The sequence below is a fragment of the Chelonia mydas genome, chromosome 1 (genome assembly GCF_015237465.2).
Source record: "Chelonia mydas isolate rCheMyd1 chromosome 1, rCheMyd1.pri.v2, whole genome shotgun sequence".
Taxonomy (NCBI): Eukaryota; Metazoa; Chordata; order Testudines; family Cheloniidae; genus Chelonia; species Chelonia mydas.
Window position 1 is genome coordinate 209,249,909 of NC_057849.1, and position 15,678 is coordinate 209,265,586.

The 15,678-nt window shown below is 49.2% G+C and overlaps 1 protein-coding gene across 3 annotated transcripts; it reads left to right on the forward strand.

Annotated features, from left to right (window-relative positions):
• The first annotated feature begins 12 nt into the window (after positions 1–12).
• On the forward strand, positions 13–13,310 carry LOC119567291 (C-type lectin domain family 2 member L-like). Of its 3 annotated transcripts, XM_037911830.2 has the most exons (6): positions 13–204; positions 4,063–4,146; positions 4,939–5,126; positions 6,919–6,990; positions 7,517–7,608; positions 10,632–11,262. In XM_037911830.2, exons 1-6 carry the CDS (start codon positions 135–137, stop codon positions 10,735–10,737), a joined length of 612 nt encoding a protein of 203 aa, XP_037767758.1. In that variant the 5' UTR covers positions 13–134; the 3' UTR covers positions 10,738–11,262. The 3 variants fall into 3 exon arrangements, with proteins under 3 accessions (XP_037767758.1, XP_043403312.1, XP_037767769.1); XM_043547377.1 differs by lacking the exon at positions 7,517–7,608 and having other exon boundaries at positions 20–204; XM_037911841.2 differs by lacking the exon at positions 7,517–7,608 and having other exon boundaries at positions 50–204; positions 6,919–7,019; positions 10,632–13,310.
• Positions 13,311–15,678: the final 2,368 nt, after the last annotated feature.

Consider the following 15,678-nt stretch of genomic DNA (forward strand, 5'->3'; position numbering starts at 1 on the left):
GTTCCAGGCTTCACTATTTACACGGCATTTGAATGGTCTGTGCTCCCGCTTCCCTTTTCCACTCGTATCCGCCCCCTGGCCTCCGCCCTGAGGGCGCCATGCAGCGGGAGACAGGGAAGCGGAAACCAGACTAAATGAGCCGGAGCAGGGGAGACGCAGTAATAGGAGGGGGGTCGCCTCCCGCTTCCCCTGGGTGCCTCCCAGGTAAATATGCCTGCGGGATCCAACCGCCGGGGTCCACAGCAGCCGCTCGGGGCTCCGTCTGCTTCTCCGGCCGCAGCGGGGCGGTGCTGGGGGAGGGGACCCCTCTGGAGACAGAGCCCTGTCAAATGGTGCGGGGAGGGACCGGTCTGGGGACAGCTCCAGCGAGTCCAGCACCAGCTGGATCAAGCCGGGGCGAGCGGACTTGTGTGAGTGGAGAGGCGGCTGCTTTGGGGAAGGGCTCAGGCGGATCCCGCACAACCCGCCGTAGCGGCAGGTGGCGAGCCCAGCCCATGCCCTGGAGCGCCTGCAGGGGCCAGTGAACGGGCTGCCCCGGCCCCAGCCCAGCCCGGCCAGGGAAAACAGTCCTGAGCCGGGTGGGAGCAGCAGCCAGGGCTGCCCCGAGAGGATCGTAGCGGGCCAGGGAGCGCGCAACTGCTGAGGCAAAGGGATCCCAGTGCAAAGGCTGGGGCCCTGGGTCTGGACTCACGTACATCAGGACACCGGACCCTGAGGGAGCCAGGCCCGCCCTTGAGCCTGTCCGGACCCGCCCTGTTTCTGGGAAATCCCGTGACTGCCGTGCAAGGGAAGTATTGGGCCCCAGGGGGCAGCTGATAAAACCGGCCTTGCCTGCACTACAGAATTAAGGTGACGTTAAGTTAAGTGGACATACAGTCACCGCAGTAACTGAAGTGGTGCGTCACATCCACACTGTGCTCCTTCTGTCTGTGGTGCCTGTCCTCACCAGGAGCGCCTCCACTCACTGAAGTGGGGCATTGTGAGGCACTCACAGCTGGAGCCCCCCCACCCCAGACTGACAGCCTGAGCTGGCATGGGGCTCACACAGCTGGAGTGTGCGGCTAGCAACACAGCAGCCAGGCTGCGAGTGCCCAGCTGGAGCCAGGGTTCTGGGGGCTGACAGGTTCTCCACACTGCAGCAGCAGCCCTGGGAGCCCCATCTGCAGGCTGGATTCTTGATGTTGCTCCCAGATCCAGGGCAGGGAGCCAACCAGCCCTGAAATTGACATTGTTGTCAGTTTCACATCTGCTATTATTTCACATTTCCTCTCTTGCTCAGGCTGTCAGCCCCTGGGGACAGGGGGCTCCAGCTGTGAGCCCAGCAAAGACTATGTAAGTAACACAGTGTCTGCACAGACACTGCATTGCCCTAACTACGTAGAATCATAGAATATCAGGGTTGGAAGGGACCTCAGGAGGTCATCTAGTCCAACCCCCTGCTCAAAGCAGGACCAATCCCCAACTAAATCATCCCAGCTAGGGCTTTGTCAAGCCTGACCTTAAAAACCTCTGAGGAAGGAGATTCCACCACCTCCCTAGGTAACCCATTCCAGTGCTTCACCACCCTCCTAGTGAAAAAGTTTTTCCTAATATCCATCAATCAATCTAAGCACTATGCCTCTCATGGAGGTGGAGTTATTAAAGTGACGTAGTGGACAAATTACATTGGTGGGAGCTACATTTTAGTGTAGATGCTTACAGGGTTAGGTCGTTGACTTAACTCTGTAGTGTAGACCAGACCACCACGTCCCGCTGCACACGTTGGGCCATGTTGCCAATTGCATCGTTGTGCCAGGGTCTGTGTAACTATTGTCCAAAGATGCTGCATGTGCTGGGTTGGGTCTGGTGGGATGCTCCACGTCTCCCCACCGTATGAGGCTTCCCATCAGAAAGTCCAATGGGCTATTTCAGGGGCAGAGTGAGGGATGGATGGCAAGTGCTGTGGGGCTCAGAATGCAGGAATGGAACTTCCACACTGTTGTGACAGCAGGAGCCAGTTACACATGAAATGGCCCCTTTCCCACTGTGCTCTGATCTAATGCACTGAATGGTGCCTTACCTAAGGTAATCAGGAGAGACCAGTGGAGAGAGCCCCATGCAGTTCCTCACCTGACCCCTGCTGGAGTTGCTCTGCATCCCTCCTGCAATGGGCAATAACATACACCTCACAGTCTGTATCTGGTTCCCACAGAATCTCAGCTCAGCTCTGTTTAGCTCAGCTTTGGAAAGATGCTGTGGGACAGATGCCCAGCTGCTTTAAGTTTGGGTAGCTCCAGTGACTAGAATGGAGATACACTGATTTACACTAGTGGATCTGGCCCTGTATCTTTTCCAGTTCTAAGCTTAAGGCGTTAAGTACACTTGCATTGTTTACTCCTGGGGGAATTCTGTGCCAAAAAATTAAAAATTCCACGCACAATATTTTAAAATTCTGTAAATGTTATTTGTCAAAATAACACTATTTACTCATGCCACTTTCAACTATTTTGGTAATTTATTTAAAAAATACCTATCAGCAAGGATGTTTGTAACAATATAGACACACACAAAATTTCGCCCAGGAGTAGAGAGTTAAAGAAACCCCTATGACAACCAAGTTCCTGTTTCTCTGCCTCCTCCCCCCGAGAGCCCAGCTAGGTGGCCAGACACTCACACCCCCACCCAGATCCCAGCCATGCCCCCCAGTCCAGAAACTCACACCCCCTAACCCCCCCAGAGGCAAGCTGTGGCCCCTCCCAGCCAAGACACTCACACCCTCTACACCCCAGAGACCAGCTGCAAGGCCCCCTGTCCCCAGCGCAGACACAAACTCTCCCTACCCCCCAGAACCCAGACGTGATCCCCCCAGCCCAGACATTCACATCTCCTAACCCCCAGAGCCCAGCTGTGGCCCCCTCAGCCCAGACACTCGCACACTACCTTCCCCCCGAGCCCAGGGATACAGAGGGAGAAACAGCCTGATGCTGAGTCCAGGGCTTGCATGGAGTTTCCTGCACGCCCATGCTGCCTGCCTTTGGGGAGTGCTGGGAACCCCCCCTCCTCCCTCCAGTTCCCTCCCCCAGCCTTGTCTTCTATTTGTGAGATGAGCTCTGCCAGATCCCGTGGCCCCTAGTGGTGGGCAACATCTCTGCCGCCCATTTCTGTGGGGGAAAAATGGAAATTCTGTGCGCACAACATTAATTTCTGCAAAATTCTGCATTGTGCAGGGGCACAGTATATTTCCCCAGGCATCCTTGTTGTGTAAATGCCAAATAATTTTGCCTCTTTGTGCTCTGGGCACAGAGGAATAGCAGGAAACTTTCCAGCCAGAGCAGCAAAGTGTAAAATAGCACAGAAACTGCATGAAGCAGCAGAGAAAAGAGCAAGAAATACCCGCATCAAACACTCATTCTCAGCCTTGTTTGTTTTGCACTCTCCCTGGGGGAGCAGTTTCCTGGAAGTACTTGGTCCCCTCTCCACTAGCTCCTTGGGATTTGGAACAGCAAACTACAACAGACAGATAGTTGGGTCCCTCCTGGTAGTAAGTAGAGCTCACTCTCTTGAAGTTGGCGGCAGGCAGTGGGGGAAAGAGAGGGAGTCTTTGTAGGAGGAGACTGGAGGTTGCAGCACCAGAAGTTCTGGGCTCAGAGGGCAGTAGACAATGACAATCCTTAGTTCCCTTACACACACCATGAACCCTTCACTGCCTTACCCATTAGCTCTGTTCCTTAATCTTTCTATTCCTCTATCTTCATTCCCAGCTCAGTCCCCTCTCCCCATGTTCCATCTCTCTCTACTTCACTATTATTATGAGTGCTGAGTACTGGCATTGCACACAGTTGTTTGTAGTGGATATTTAGTCTTTTCTTTTCCTAGCTTCAGTAGCCTTTTGTTTTTTTTTTCATTGTGGTTGTTGAATGCAGAAATTTCTACATCTGGGCTTTCCTAGGTTAACTGTCAGCTTTCCCAGATGTCCAGCTCTACTCCTATAAAGATCACAACCAGTCATTGCATCCTAAACCCCATTCTAGTCATGGATTTCTTTTAGAGTTCTTAAACTTATAGTTTTGTGATTGTTTTCAGGGCTCTGCTCAAATATCTGGTTCTGGAGGTGCACTACAGGGATTCTTGCTGTTGTTTCGGTTTTGATCTTGTGTATTCACCTTGGTAAGTATTTAAGTAATTTTAAAATAAAGTATTATTTACCTCCACAGTCAAGAGAACTCCAGATTTTCATATAGAAACCAAAACCAAATTTAGTTTGTTCATAACTCCCATTATCTGAGAGTTAAATAGGTGTCCCTTGAGAGAGACACTTCATTTTAAGACTCAGTTTCAAGACTGGAGAGGTGAAACCCATAGCAGTAGAAATGGTAAGGGCCATATGTAGTCCTGGTTTACACGTGACTTGTGAATGTGTGACCTTGTCTATTTCCAGATTCAAAAAAACACTCCTTCAGTTCACAGGCAGAAGATTTCCCTGGCCCTGACTCTTTAATTTCTGGCCCTGACTCTTTAAAAATATGAAAGCTAAATTAATGCAGAAACTGGTGAGACTGCCAAAAAATGCTGCTCTGGCATAACAGCCAAGGCTGGCTCAGTCGAACACTGACGTTATCAGAAGTTGGGGAGATTTTTTTTTAATTTGGGAATTTGGTCTGTTGTTTTCACAAGCTGCCTTCTGGTTATAATTAGACGGTAATCTCTTTAGGCCAGGGACCAGGTCTCTCTTATGAGGTTGTTCAGCATCTAGCACCCTCTAGGAAACATAAAAATGATACAGGTTCATTAAATTTAAATCTCAGCCCAGTGTTATATTTGATTTCCTGTAATATTTTCAATTGTTTTGAGCTCTTGTCTGCAGAGGGCACAAATTGAGGGCTGGGCTAGGTAGCTCCAGGAAGTCTGCTCTGGAAGATCTGACTGGCAGAAATGTGATGGTTTGTTGTTGTTTTTTAGCGGTAAACAGCTCATCAGGGAAAGGTTCTTCTGGGTCTCCTCCTCCAGAACCATGCCCTGCCGACTGGCTGTACCACCAAAGGAAATGTTACTGCTTCTCTGAGAAAGAAGAGGACTGGAACTCCAGTCAGAGCTTTTGTGCCTCACACAACAGCTCCCTAATTGTAATTGAAAGCCAGCAAGAACTGGTAAGGGAATGAAATATGATACTTTCACCCCCTCCCATCTCCTGGGATCTGTGTGATTCCCCACTCTCTCATTCTGCTTTCTCATCTGAATGGCTGTAAATCCAGTCAAGGAGTGTGACAAGGTACAGTGCACAGAAAAACATGAAGATAAGAACGGCCATACTGGGTCAGACCAAAGATCCATCTAGCCCAGTATCCTGTCTTCCAACAATGGCCAATGCCAGGTGCCCCAGAGGGAACGAACAGAACAGGTAATCACCAAGTGATCCATCCCCTGTCACCCATTCCCAGCTTTTCTTCTGGAGCTGCCGTCTTTAACCCCGGTAGTTAATGTTTTAGAAGTTGCCCATGGAATGCTTCATTTAACCTTTGGATTGATCACATTGACAAACGCTGGTGTCTGAAGCGACTGTCTGTGAAAACAATGTCCCGTCTTTCTTATCTGTAACCAGACATAAATTCTCTCAGAGTTACCAGGACCCACTGAGGACAACGAGCCTGGATACTTGTGTTAGCCCCAGTTTGGGAGTGAGGTAACAGTTCTCTTCCACTGAGATTTGCCATTTCTCTTGAATTTTAAATTTCAGTGCTGGGATGTTAGAAATGGTCCCACTCCAGCCCAGCTCTGAAATATAGGAAGAGATTCTCTCCTTTCCCTGATCTGTCCCTTAAATGGAGCTGCAGCAGTGAACAGGGCCCCCAAAAGCCCCATAGCCAGCCAGAAGAGAACTGCCTCAGCTGAAGGGAGCGCTGCACAGCCCCCATCCCTAACCTCAGCATAGTGGTCATACTGGGGGTAGAAGGGGAGTCTGCAGAGCAAGCTGCACTGTGGGTTCGGGGCAGCTCCATGTTGCAAAGCTGCACGCAGCCAACCCAGGAAGGTCTTTTCTGAATTAGAGGAGGCTTTTGGGCTGCACTTAGTTGTGCTAGGGGCCACGCTGGCCCTAGCCACCACAGAAGTTTGCTTCCCTTTGTCTCCACTCTGCCCAGACTGCAGCTTTTTGTGCGGTGGCTCCTAGACGGGCAGTACACACTCCCACCCTACACCTTCACTACAGGAAACTTTGCACTGTACTGAAGCTCCTTATCTTCACTTTCAAGACCCTCTATAATCTAGCTGCTGACTGTAACTCTGCTCTCATTTTCTTCTACTTCCCACCTTGCTCTGTATGCTCCTTCCAGCCTTGTTGCCTCACTGCTCCCTTCATCTTTTTCCACGCTTGATTTGGCACCATCTGTTTTCTTGCTTCCATCACTTGGAACAATTCCTCTCTCTTCATTCATATCCCTCTATAAAACCTACTTCTTCCAGGAATCCTTCTTCTGGTCTCTACACCAATGATTTCTCCAATCTGCTTTGCCTAAACTGTTGTCCACTGTTCTGCTGATGTCACACTGTAGGCTGTTCAGGGCAGGGACATAACTTATTCTCTATTTTGTACAGTCCTGTGCTCAGGAGTCTACGTAAATACTTAATAATTGTCTATGTTCATCCAGGTTCTTATAGTAGACTCTATACATTGCTACAGTGTCAGAGCGCCTCCATGGCTCAATATAAATGCTTAATATAGGTCCATGGCAGTTTTTTGAGCAGAGACTTCCAATCTGGCTGAATTTTGGGGTGCTTTTCTTTATGTGGATATCACAGGATCCACACTTATGATTTTGATGTCAGCTCTCAAGAGGTGAAAGGCTGGTACATTAACCCATAGTCCTCTGGGAGAAGGGAAAGATCATCCTTTCGTTTTCTAGTCTGGAAGAAAGATTGCTCCTTGTGGTTTTTTTCCTACAGAAATTTATAATGAAAATAACAAAGCAAGATCCGTGGATTGGACTTCGCAAGACAGGAGAAGAATTCCATTGGGTAAATGGGACTCCATTAGATACAAGTCTGTAAGTTGATATTGACTTGTATTGCCCTGGATACATGATAACAGAAGGGTTAATGAAGGGTTCCCGGAATAAGCAGAATGTATGGAGTGATTTGAAGGTAGAGTTAAAATGCTGGCGATACAAGTAGCATTATCTCTGATGCATCTGAGATTATGAGACTGCAGAGAGGATGATAGACGGGGGTAGGCAGCTAGATTTTTGAATCTGTCGTGTAGCATTGGCAGAATCATAGGAGGTGTTAAGGTGGAGAGAAAAGCTGAGAACACAAAGGAAAGAATCCTAACGAGCCGAGAGAGAGAGAGGAGGAAGAGGACTTAGTAAAATAGGTGCTGAAGGAGTTGTCAGGAAAGCAGGAGTGAATCCAAGAAAGCCCAAAGCTACAGAGTCTGAGAGGAGAGAGAAATCAGTGGTATAAAGGCAGCAGGCACACCAGAAAGGCTGACAGAGAAGTGCCCCTTTGAATTAGCAACTCAAAGGTTGTTTGTGACCTTGGTCAGGCATTTTCACTGGAATGGAGAGGGCTGAGGATAGACTGGAGAGCACCAAGAAGGGGAGGCCAAGGCAGCAGGAGCAGACAGCATATCTTAAGGTACATCTACCTGGCACACCACTGGTGGCAGTGTGTAGGGTATGTATAGCTGCATGCTGCAGTGGAAAAGCAGGCTGTGTTCACACTGTGGTGGTGTGCAGTCACACACAGCCGTGGAAAGCTCTGGTCGGGGGGTGGCAGTGGAGAAAGGCCTACTTTCTCCACTGCCTACAAGTCCCTACAAGCCTACAAGTCCCTACTGCCAAAGCCTTTCCCACTGCTCCCCCTCTATTTGAGCCTTTCACTATGCCAGGGTCTTTCACTGTGGTAGGGAATGCCCTTTACTGGAGCCTTTCTCCAGTGCCTTCCCCCACCATTGAATTTCTCTACTGCTGGAGACTCTCCCTGTGGCAGGGAAAGTCGTTGGTAGTGGGACACTGCTAAAGACAGCAGTGTAGACAGGGAAGGCACTGCTTGGGCATGTAGCGATCCCTATAGCGTACGAGTGCAGGTATATTTACTTGCCTAAGCAATGCTTCACCATTTGGGAAAAGGGGTAAAAAGTGAGATGGCAAAATTTGCAGATGATACGAGACTACTCAAGACAGTTAAGTCCAAAGCAGACTGTAGATAGTTACAAAGGGATCTCACAAAACTGGGTGAGTAGACAACAAAATGATAGATGAAATTCAATGTTGCTAAATGCAAAGTAATGCACATGGCAAAATAGAGTCCCAACTATACATGTAAAATGATGGGGTTTAAATGAGCTGTTACCACTCAAGAAAGAGATCTTGGAGTCATTGTGGATAGTTCTCTGAAAACATCCACGCAGTGTGCAGCAGCAGTCAAAAAAGCAAACAGAATGTTGGGAATCATAAAGAAAGGGACAGATAATAAGACAGAAAATATCATGTTGGGCGGCACTTACCTCAGGCGGCTCCTGGTTAGCGGCGGAGCAGGGCTAAGGCAGGCTCCCTGCATGCCCTGGCTCCGCACGGCTCCGGAAGCGGCCAGCATGTCCCTGTGGCCCCTAGGCGCAGCTGTGATCAGGAAGGCTCCGTGTGCTGCCTCCACCCGTGCAGCTCCCATTCACTAGGAATCCCCTAACCCCCTGCCCCAGCCCTGAGCCACTCCCGTGCTCCAAACCCCTTGGCCCCAGCCTGGAGCCCCCTCCTGAACCCCAAACCCCGCATCCCCGGCCACACCCCAGAGCCTGCTCCCCGAGCCGGAGCCCTCATTCTCTCCCACATCCCAACCCCCCTGCCCCATCCCAGTGAAGGTAAGTGAGGGTGGGGGAGAGTGAGTGTTGGAGAGGGTGAGGGTGAGGGAGTGAGTAAGTGGGAGCTGGGGCCTCAGAGAACGGGCGGGACCTTGGGGGAGGGGCTGGGCAAGGGTGTTTGGTTTTGTGCGATTAGAAAGTTTGCAACCCTAACCAACCACCTGATGTTTAATTCTAGAGACTGTTAGTGTGACTGTGTGACCTGATTTCCATTTCTGGGTCACTGCAGGTGAGGAGAAGGGCGAGCTGTTAGGTAGCCAGGACCTAAGTTCCCTCTGAGCTGCGCGGCCGCGCAGGTGCTCAGGGCTGCAGCGAGGAGAGATGCCTCTCCCCCAACCTTGGACCTGCTGTGGTGGGGAGAAGCGCCCCGACCCTAAGCCAACCGCAGACCTGCCGCAGCCCCAAACGAGCCCCGGATCTTCCATGGCCGGGGGGCAGGTGCCTCTCTCCCGGCCCCTGACCTGTCATGGCCGGGGGAGAGGCGCCCGGCCCCAACCCAACCCAGCCCCGGCCTGGACCTGCTGCGGCCGGGGGATGGGTGCCCCTCTCCCGGCCCCAACCCTGCCCCGGATCAGACCTCCCGTGGTGGGGAGAGGCGCCTCTCCCCTCCCAGCCCATGTGCTGCTTTGGGGGAGAGAGCTGGGGGGAGTCCTCTCTCCCCGCCATAGGCCCGGGGGAGGCTGCACCCCAAACCCCGCATCCCCAGCCCCACCACAGAGCCAGCATCCCGAGCCAGAGCCCTCACCCCCAATCTTCTGCCCCAGCCCTGATCCCCCTTCCACACACCGTACCCCCTAGGCCCCACCCCCGCCACAGGAAAGCCATGAAGGGCTTTAATCATAGACTCAACAGCTAAAATATTACCCAGAAGCAGATAGTGAGCTAGTGAAGTTCACAAAGGATTGGTGTACTATGGTGTCCTGATTTCCATTTCTGTAGCTGTCCCAGCTTTCATGAAGCTTTCATGGGTAGCCCCACATACACCTCAATGCATGTATCTGGTCTGGAGGTCACAGGTGCCTGGAGAACTGTGACAAGGGCCACATCTGAGAAAAATGGAGCAGAGCCTAGCCAGCTGCAGATGGAAACAGCACTTCGGGGTTCTTGAAGTGTGTCAAATTCCCAGTAGCAGATGGGGATCTATAATCGCCCACAGGCTGTAATCCTCTTTGACAAATAGTGACAAATTCCCTCAGTAATGGTATGGAACCATCCCCCCAATACCCTGAAGCTCCTTTCCCAATGCATCCTTCTAGTATTGTTTCCATTTTAGCTGACTCTTAGCCATTTTGCTCACTCTAGTCCCAAACTCAGCCAGACATTGGAATAACCAAAGGAACATGCATCATGTGGGCCACATGAGGAAAGACTTTGTGTGTCATCTGCATATTGATGACATCATAGCCCAAACCACCCATACACCTGTGCTGAGCAGGAAAAGGAATTCCTCTTAAATGACCCATCCGGGCAGATGAGCAAGCACCCAGAAACACCTCTTTGGGGCTGTCAGACAGGAATGGAGGAATACCCATATATAAATAGTCCAATGTGCTGACTGCAAACCCAGGCTATTCATGTCATAGATCAAAATGAAAGAAGACTTTGTAAAGGTTAAGGAGAACGTGTGGGAGACCTGAACTGGAGAGTTTTTGTGTTCTGAGGATCTGCTTCTGCTGTCACTTGCAGGACCGGCTCTCGGCACCAGCAAACCAAGCATGTGCTTGGGGTGGCACAATTCCGTTCAGTGGAATTATTTGATGGTAAATTTCAAGGTAACAGTTTCTTTCATTCTCTCTTGCAGGTTGGCAGTAAAGGGTTCTGGAGAATGTGCCTATATTGAATCAGATGTGGTCTCCAGTTCTGGATGCTCATTACCCAGGGGTTGGGTCTGTAAAAAAGGCTCTTAGCTCTGTGTACTCATGCTTCACTCAGCCAATTAGTGTAAAACCCAGGGTTCAGCTGTCACAGTTGAGGGCAACTGCACCTGTATGTCCCCTCAGTGATCCAGCAAGGGCACCTAGTCTCAGGCTTGCTGCATCGTTCTCCCTTCTGACTGGGGTATTTCCAAGGCTGCACAGTTCCCTGCCTTTATTGTGTTGTTCCCCGCACAGTCAGGTTGCCCAAGGACACCTGCTTGCTTTCTCCTCTGAGACAGTTAACAGGTGTAATTGCTACAGTTATAAGATACCACACAGCACTTCCTATGACAGTCCACTTTATTCTTATGGTAAAAATCATTACGGAGAAAACATGAAAAACAATAAAAGACCTTACACACATGCTACTAAGCTTCCCTGAATTCACCCTAACATGGATTCTGGCAGGAGCAGTTCTTCCCTCCCCCCAGCCAACAGATTCCTTGTGGTTACAAGTTCATCACAGCTTTAGCTCAGAACAAGCTCAATAGGGCCAGTCCTTCCAACCCTACCAGAAGGATTGGGGCCTTCTGTGGACCAGAGGTCCTGTCTGTTTGCTGGGTCAGGAAGAAGGCCCTGAGCTGGTTGAAAATCAAGATTTTTATCCAAAAATCTTTTTTTGTCTGTTGGTCCCTGGAGAGTCCAGTCTGGACTAGTAGAGGCGCACTTCTCCGGGTGGTGGTGTCTCTCTGGAGATAGTACAACCTGAGCAAATGTACCTAATTACCCCCTGCTGTTCTCTTATTTATCCGTCCCATGGAAACACATCCATTTCCACAGTAATACGGACAAAGTTACATTTTAATACAGTGGACCACCAAAGGTATTCACCTCTTTCAGTAAGGTCTAACTTAGTTCAATAAAGTTCCTTCAGGATATTGTAGGAACTTGTCAGTCTGTTACATCAACAAAATCTTGAAAGCTATAAATGCAATGTAGCCTCAATACATTTACATACATTTCAAAGCATTAACAACTGTAGATTAGCAAAATCTCTTCCCAAAAAAACTAACCCACAACCACCCCACCTGGATTCAGAAAGGAAGGAGAAAGATCTATTAGCCATGAACTGAGAACTCAGCCAGAGTTAAACAAGCTGGTGTGCTGTGAATGCTGCTTGTCAGTGTCATCTGATCTCATTGATTCCTTGTGCTCTTCCCCTCCCACCAATCTCTTTGGTGTATCCACCTGTTCTTTCTCATCCAATAGTGAGCGTATGTCTATACTGCAATCCGAAGTGTGACTGTAGCACTTGTAGACATACCCGAGATAACTTTGATCTAGCTAGCTCAAATTACAATAGTAATGCAGCCACAGCAACACGGGCTGTGCAATCCTGCTGGGGCCCTTGGGTTTTGTCCATCATATGTACAGTAACTCCACACTTATCGTCGTCCCAGTTAACGTTGTTTCGTTGTTACGTTGCTGATCAATTAGAGAACATGCTCCTTTAAAGTTGGTCAGTGCTCCCTTATAATGTTGTTTGGCAGCTGCCTGCTTTGTCCACTGCTTGCAGAAAGAGCAGCCCGTTGGAGCTAGTTGGTGGGGGCTTGGAACCAGGGTGGACCGGCAGCCCCCCATTAGCTCCCCTAAGTTCCCTGTGCGGCAGCCACCCAGCAGGCTATCAATTGCCGGGCAGTTCAGCTGTCCCGACCCCCTCTGCCGTGTGCTGCTCCTGCCCTCTGCCTTGGAGCTGCTCTCAGGAGCCTCCTGCTTGCTGTGGGGGCTAAGAAGAGGGGTACTAATGTCAGGGTGTCCCCCCCACACTCCTGCCCCCAGTCCTGTACCCCACCCCACAGAGCAGGAGGGGGACACAACAGGGCTCAGGACGGAGGGAGCTTGCTGGCAGCAGCTGCTGTCTCAACTTGCTGATCTACTTAAAAAGGCAATGTACTTAGAGTGTGGTGAGCGTACCTAAAGGGGCAATGCGCGTCTCTCTCACGCACACACGGTGTCTCTCTGTCTCTCTCTCACACACACGCGCGCACACACGCGCGCATGTACGCAAGGTGTGTCTCTCTGTCTCTCTCTGTCATGCTGTGTCTCCTCCCTCCATTCCTGCTGCCTTGTAGAGTGTGAGGCTACATTAACAATGAACATGAAAAGATGGGAGTTGCCTTACCAAGTGTGAGGTCAGTCTAAAGAGACAATTCAACTAACAGTAGGATACCAAGGGAGGAAAAATAACTTTTGTAGTGGTATTGAGAGTGGCCCATTTCAACAGTTGACAAGACGGTGTGAGTAACAGTAGGGGGAAATTAGTATGGGGGAAATTAGGTTTAGATTTTGTAATGACCCAACCACTCCCAGTCTTTATTCAGGCCTAATGTGATGGTGTCCAGTTTGCAAATTAATTCCAGTTCTGCAGTTTCACGTTGGAGTCTGTTTTTGAAGTTTTGTTGTTGAAGAATTGCCACTTTTACGTCTGTTATTGAGTGGCCAGGGAGATTTAAGTGTTCTCCTACTGGTTTTTGAATGTTATCTACAGCAAGTAGATAGTCCATGTATGTGTGAACATGTGTTTTGTCTAATTAATTAATAAAATTCTCATCACTTTCAGATTATTGGATGATACTATTCTATCATTATTTATATGTCTAACTTACTTGTTCCCCATGTGTTGCCATGAAAATTCAGAAACACATCTAAGTCTTAAAGTATTAAAGTGTATTACACAACATATTTCAGAGTAGCAGCCGTGTTAGTCTGTATTCGCAAAAAGAAAAGGAGTACTAGTGGCACCTTGGAGACTAACCAATTTTTTGAGCATAAGCTTTCGTGAGCTACAGCTCACTTCATCGGATGCATTCAGTGGAAAATACAGTGAGGAGATTTATATACACACGCAACATGAAAAAATCGGTGTTATCATACACACTGTAAAGAGAGTGATCACTTAAGATGAGCTATTACCAGCAGGAGAGCTGAGGGGAGAAAACCTTTTGTAGTGATAATCAAGGAGGGCCATTTCCAGCAGTTAACAGGAACGTCCGAGGAGCAGTGGGGGGTGGGGGTGGGGGGGAAATAAACATGGGGAAAACGTTTTACTTTGTGTAATGACACATCCACTCCCAGTCTCTATTCAAGCCTGAGTTTATTGTATCCAGTTTGCAAATTAATTCCAATTCAGCAGTCTCTCGTTGGAGTCTGTTTTTGAAGTCTTTTTGTTGTAATATTGCGACCTTTAGGTCTGAAATCGAGTGACCAGAGAGATTGAAGTGTTCTCCGACTGGTTCATGAATGTTATAATTCTTGACATCTGATTTGTGTCCATTTATTCTTTTACGTAGAGACTGTCCAGTCTGACCAATGTACATGACAGAGGGGCATTGCTGGCACATGATGGCATATATCCCATTGGTAGATATGCAGGTGAACGAGCCTCTGACAGTGTGGCTGATGTGATTAGGCCTATGATGGTGTCCCCTGAATAGATATGTGGACACAGTTGGCAATGGCCTTTGTTGCAAGGATAGGTTCCTGGGTTAGTGGTTCTGTTGTGTGGTGTGTGGCTGCTGGTGAGTATTTGCTTCAGGTTGAGGGGCTGTTGTAGGCAAGGACTGGCCTGTCTCCCAAGATCTGTGAGAGTGATGGGTCGTCCTTCAGGATAGGTTGTAGATCCTTGATGATGTGTTGGAGAGGTTTTAGTTGGGAGTTGAAGGTGATGGCTAGTGGCGTTCTGTTATTATCTTTGTTGCGCCTGTCCTGAAGTAGGTGACTTCTGGGTACTCTTCTGGCTCTGTCAATTTGTTTCTTCACTTCAGCAGGTGGGTATTGTAGTTTTAAGAATTCTTGATAGAGATCTTGTAGGTGTTTGTCTCTGTCTGAGGGGTTGGAGCAAATGTGGTTGTATAGTAGAGCTTGGCTGTAGACAATGGATCGTGTGGTGTGGTCTGGGTGAAAGCTGGAGGCATGTAGGTAGGAATAGCGGTCAGTAGGTTTCCGGTATAGGGTGGTGTTTATGTGACCATCGCTTATTAGCACCGTAGTGTCCAGGAAGTGGATCTCTTGTGTAGACTGGTCCAGGCTGAGGTTGATGGTGGGATGGAAATTGTTGAAATCATGGTGGAATTCCTCAAGGGCTTCTTTTCATGGGTCCACATGATGAAGAGGTCATCAATATAGCGCAAGTAGAGTAGGGGCGTTAGGGGACGAGAGCTGAGGAAGCGTTGTTCTAAGTCAGCCGTAAAAATGTTGGCATACTGTGGGGCCATGCGGGTACCCATAGCAGTGCCGCTGATTTGAAGGTATACGTTGTCCCCAAATGTGAAATAGTTATGGGTGAGGACAAAGTCACAAAGTTCAGCCACTAGGTTTGCCGTGACATTATCGGGGATAGTGTTCCTGATGGCTTGTAGTCCATCTTTGTTTGGAATGTTGGTGTAGAGGGCTTCTACATCCATAGTGGCCACGATGGTGTTTTCAGGAAGATCACCGATGGATTATAGTTTCCTCAGGAAGTCAGTGGTGTCTCGAAGATAGCTGGGAGTGCTGGTAGCATAGGGCCTGAGGAGGGAGTCTACATAGCCAGACAATCCTGCTGTCAGGGTGCCAATGCCTGAAATGATGGGGCGTCCAGGATTTCCAGGTTTATCGATCTTGGGTAGCAGATAGAATGCCCCAGGTCGGGGTTCCAGGGGTGTGTCTGTGCGGATTTGATCTTGTGCTTTTTCAGGGAGTTTCTTGAGCAAATGCTGTAGTTTCTTTTGGTAACCCTCAGTGTGATCAGAGGGTAATGGCTTCTAGAAAGTGGTGTTGGAGAGCTGCCGAGCAGCCTCTTGTTCATATTCCGACCTATTCATGATGACGACAGCACCTCCTTTGTCAGCGTTTTTGATTATGATGTCAGAGTTGTTTCTGAGGCTGTGGATGGCATTATGTTCTGCACGGCTGAGGTTATGAGGCAAGCTTTTCCACTATTTCAGCCCGTGC

Excerpts from the sequence above, each read along its gene's own strand:
- LOC119567291 (XM_037911830.2), top strand. The coding sequence starts at position 135 with ATGAGCCGGAGCAGGGGAGACGCAGTAATAGGAGGGGGGTCGCCTCCC. Across the intron at positions 4,147-4,938 it reads GATCTTGTGTATTCACCTTG|CGGTAAACAGCTCATCAGGG; the intron begins GTAAGTATTTAA and ends GTTGTTTTTTAG. Across the intron at positions 7,609-10,631 it reads AGCAGACAGCATATCTTAAG|GTTGGCAGTAAAGGGTTCTG; the intron begins GTACATCTACCT and ends TCTCTCTTGCAG.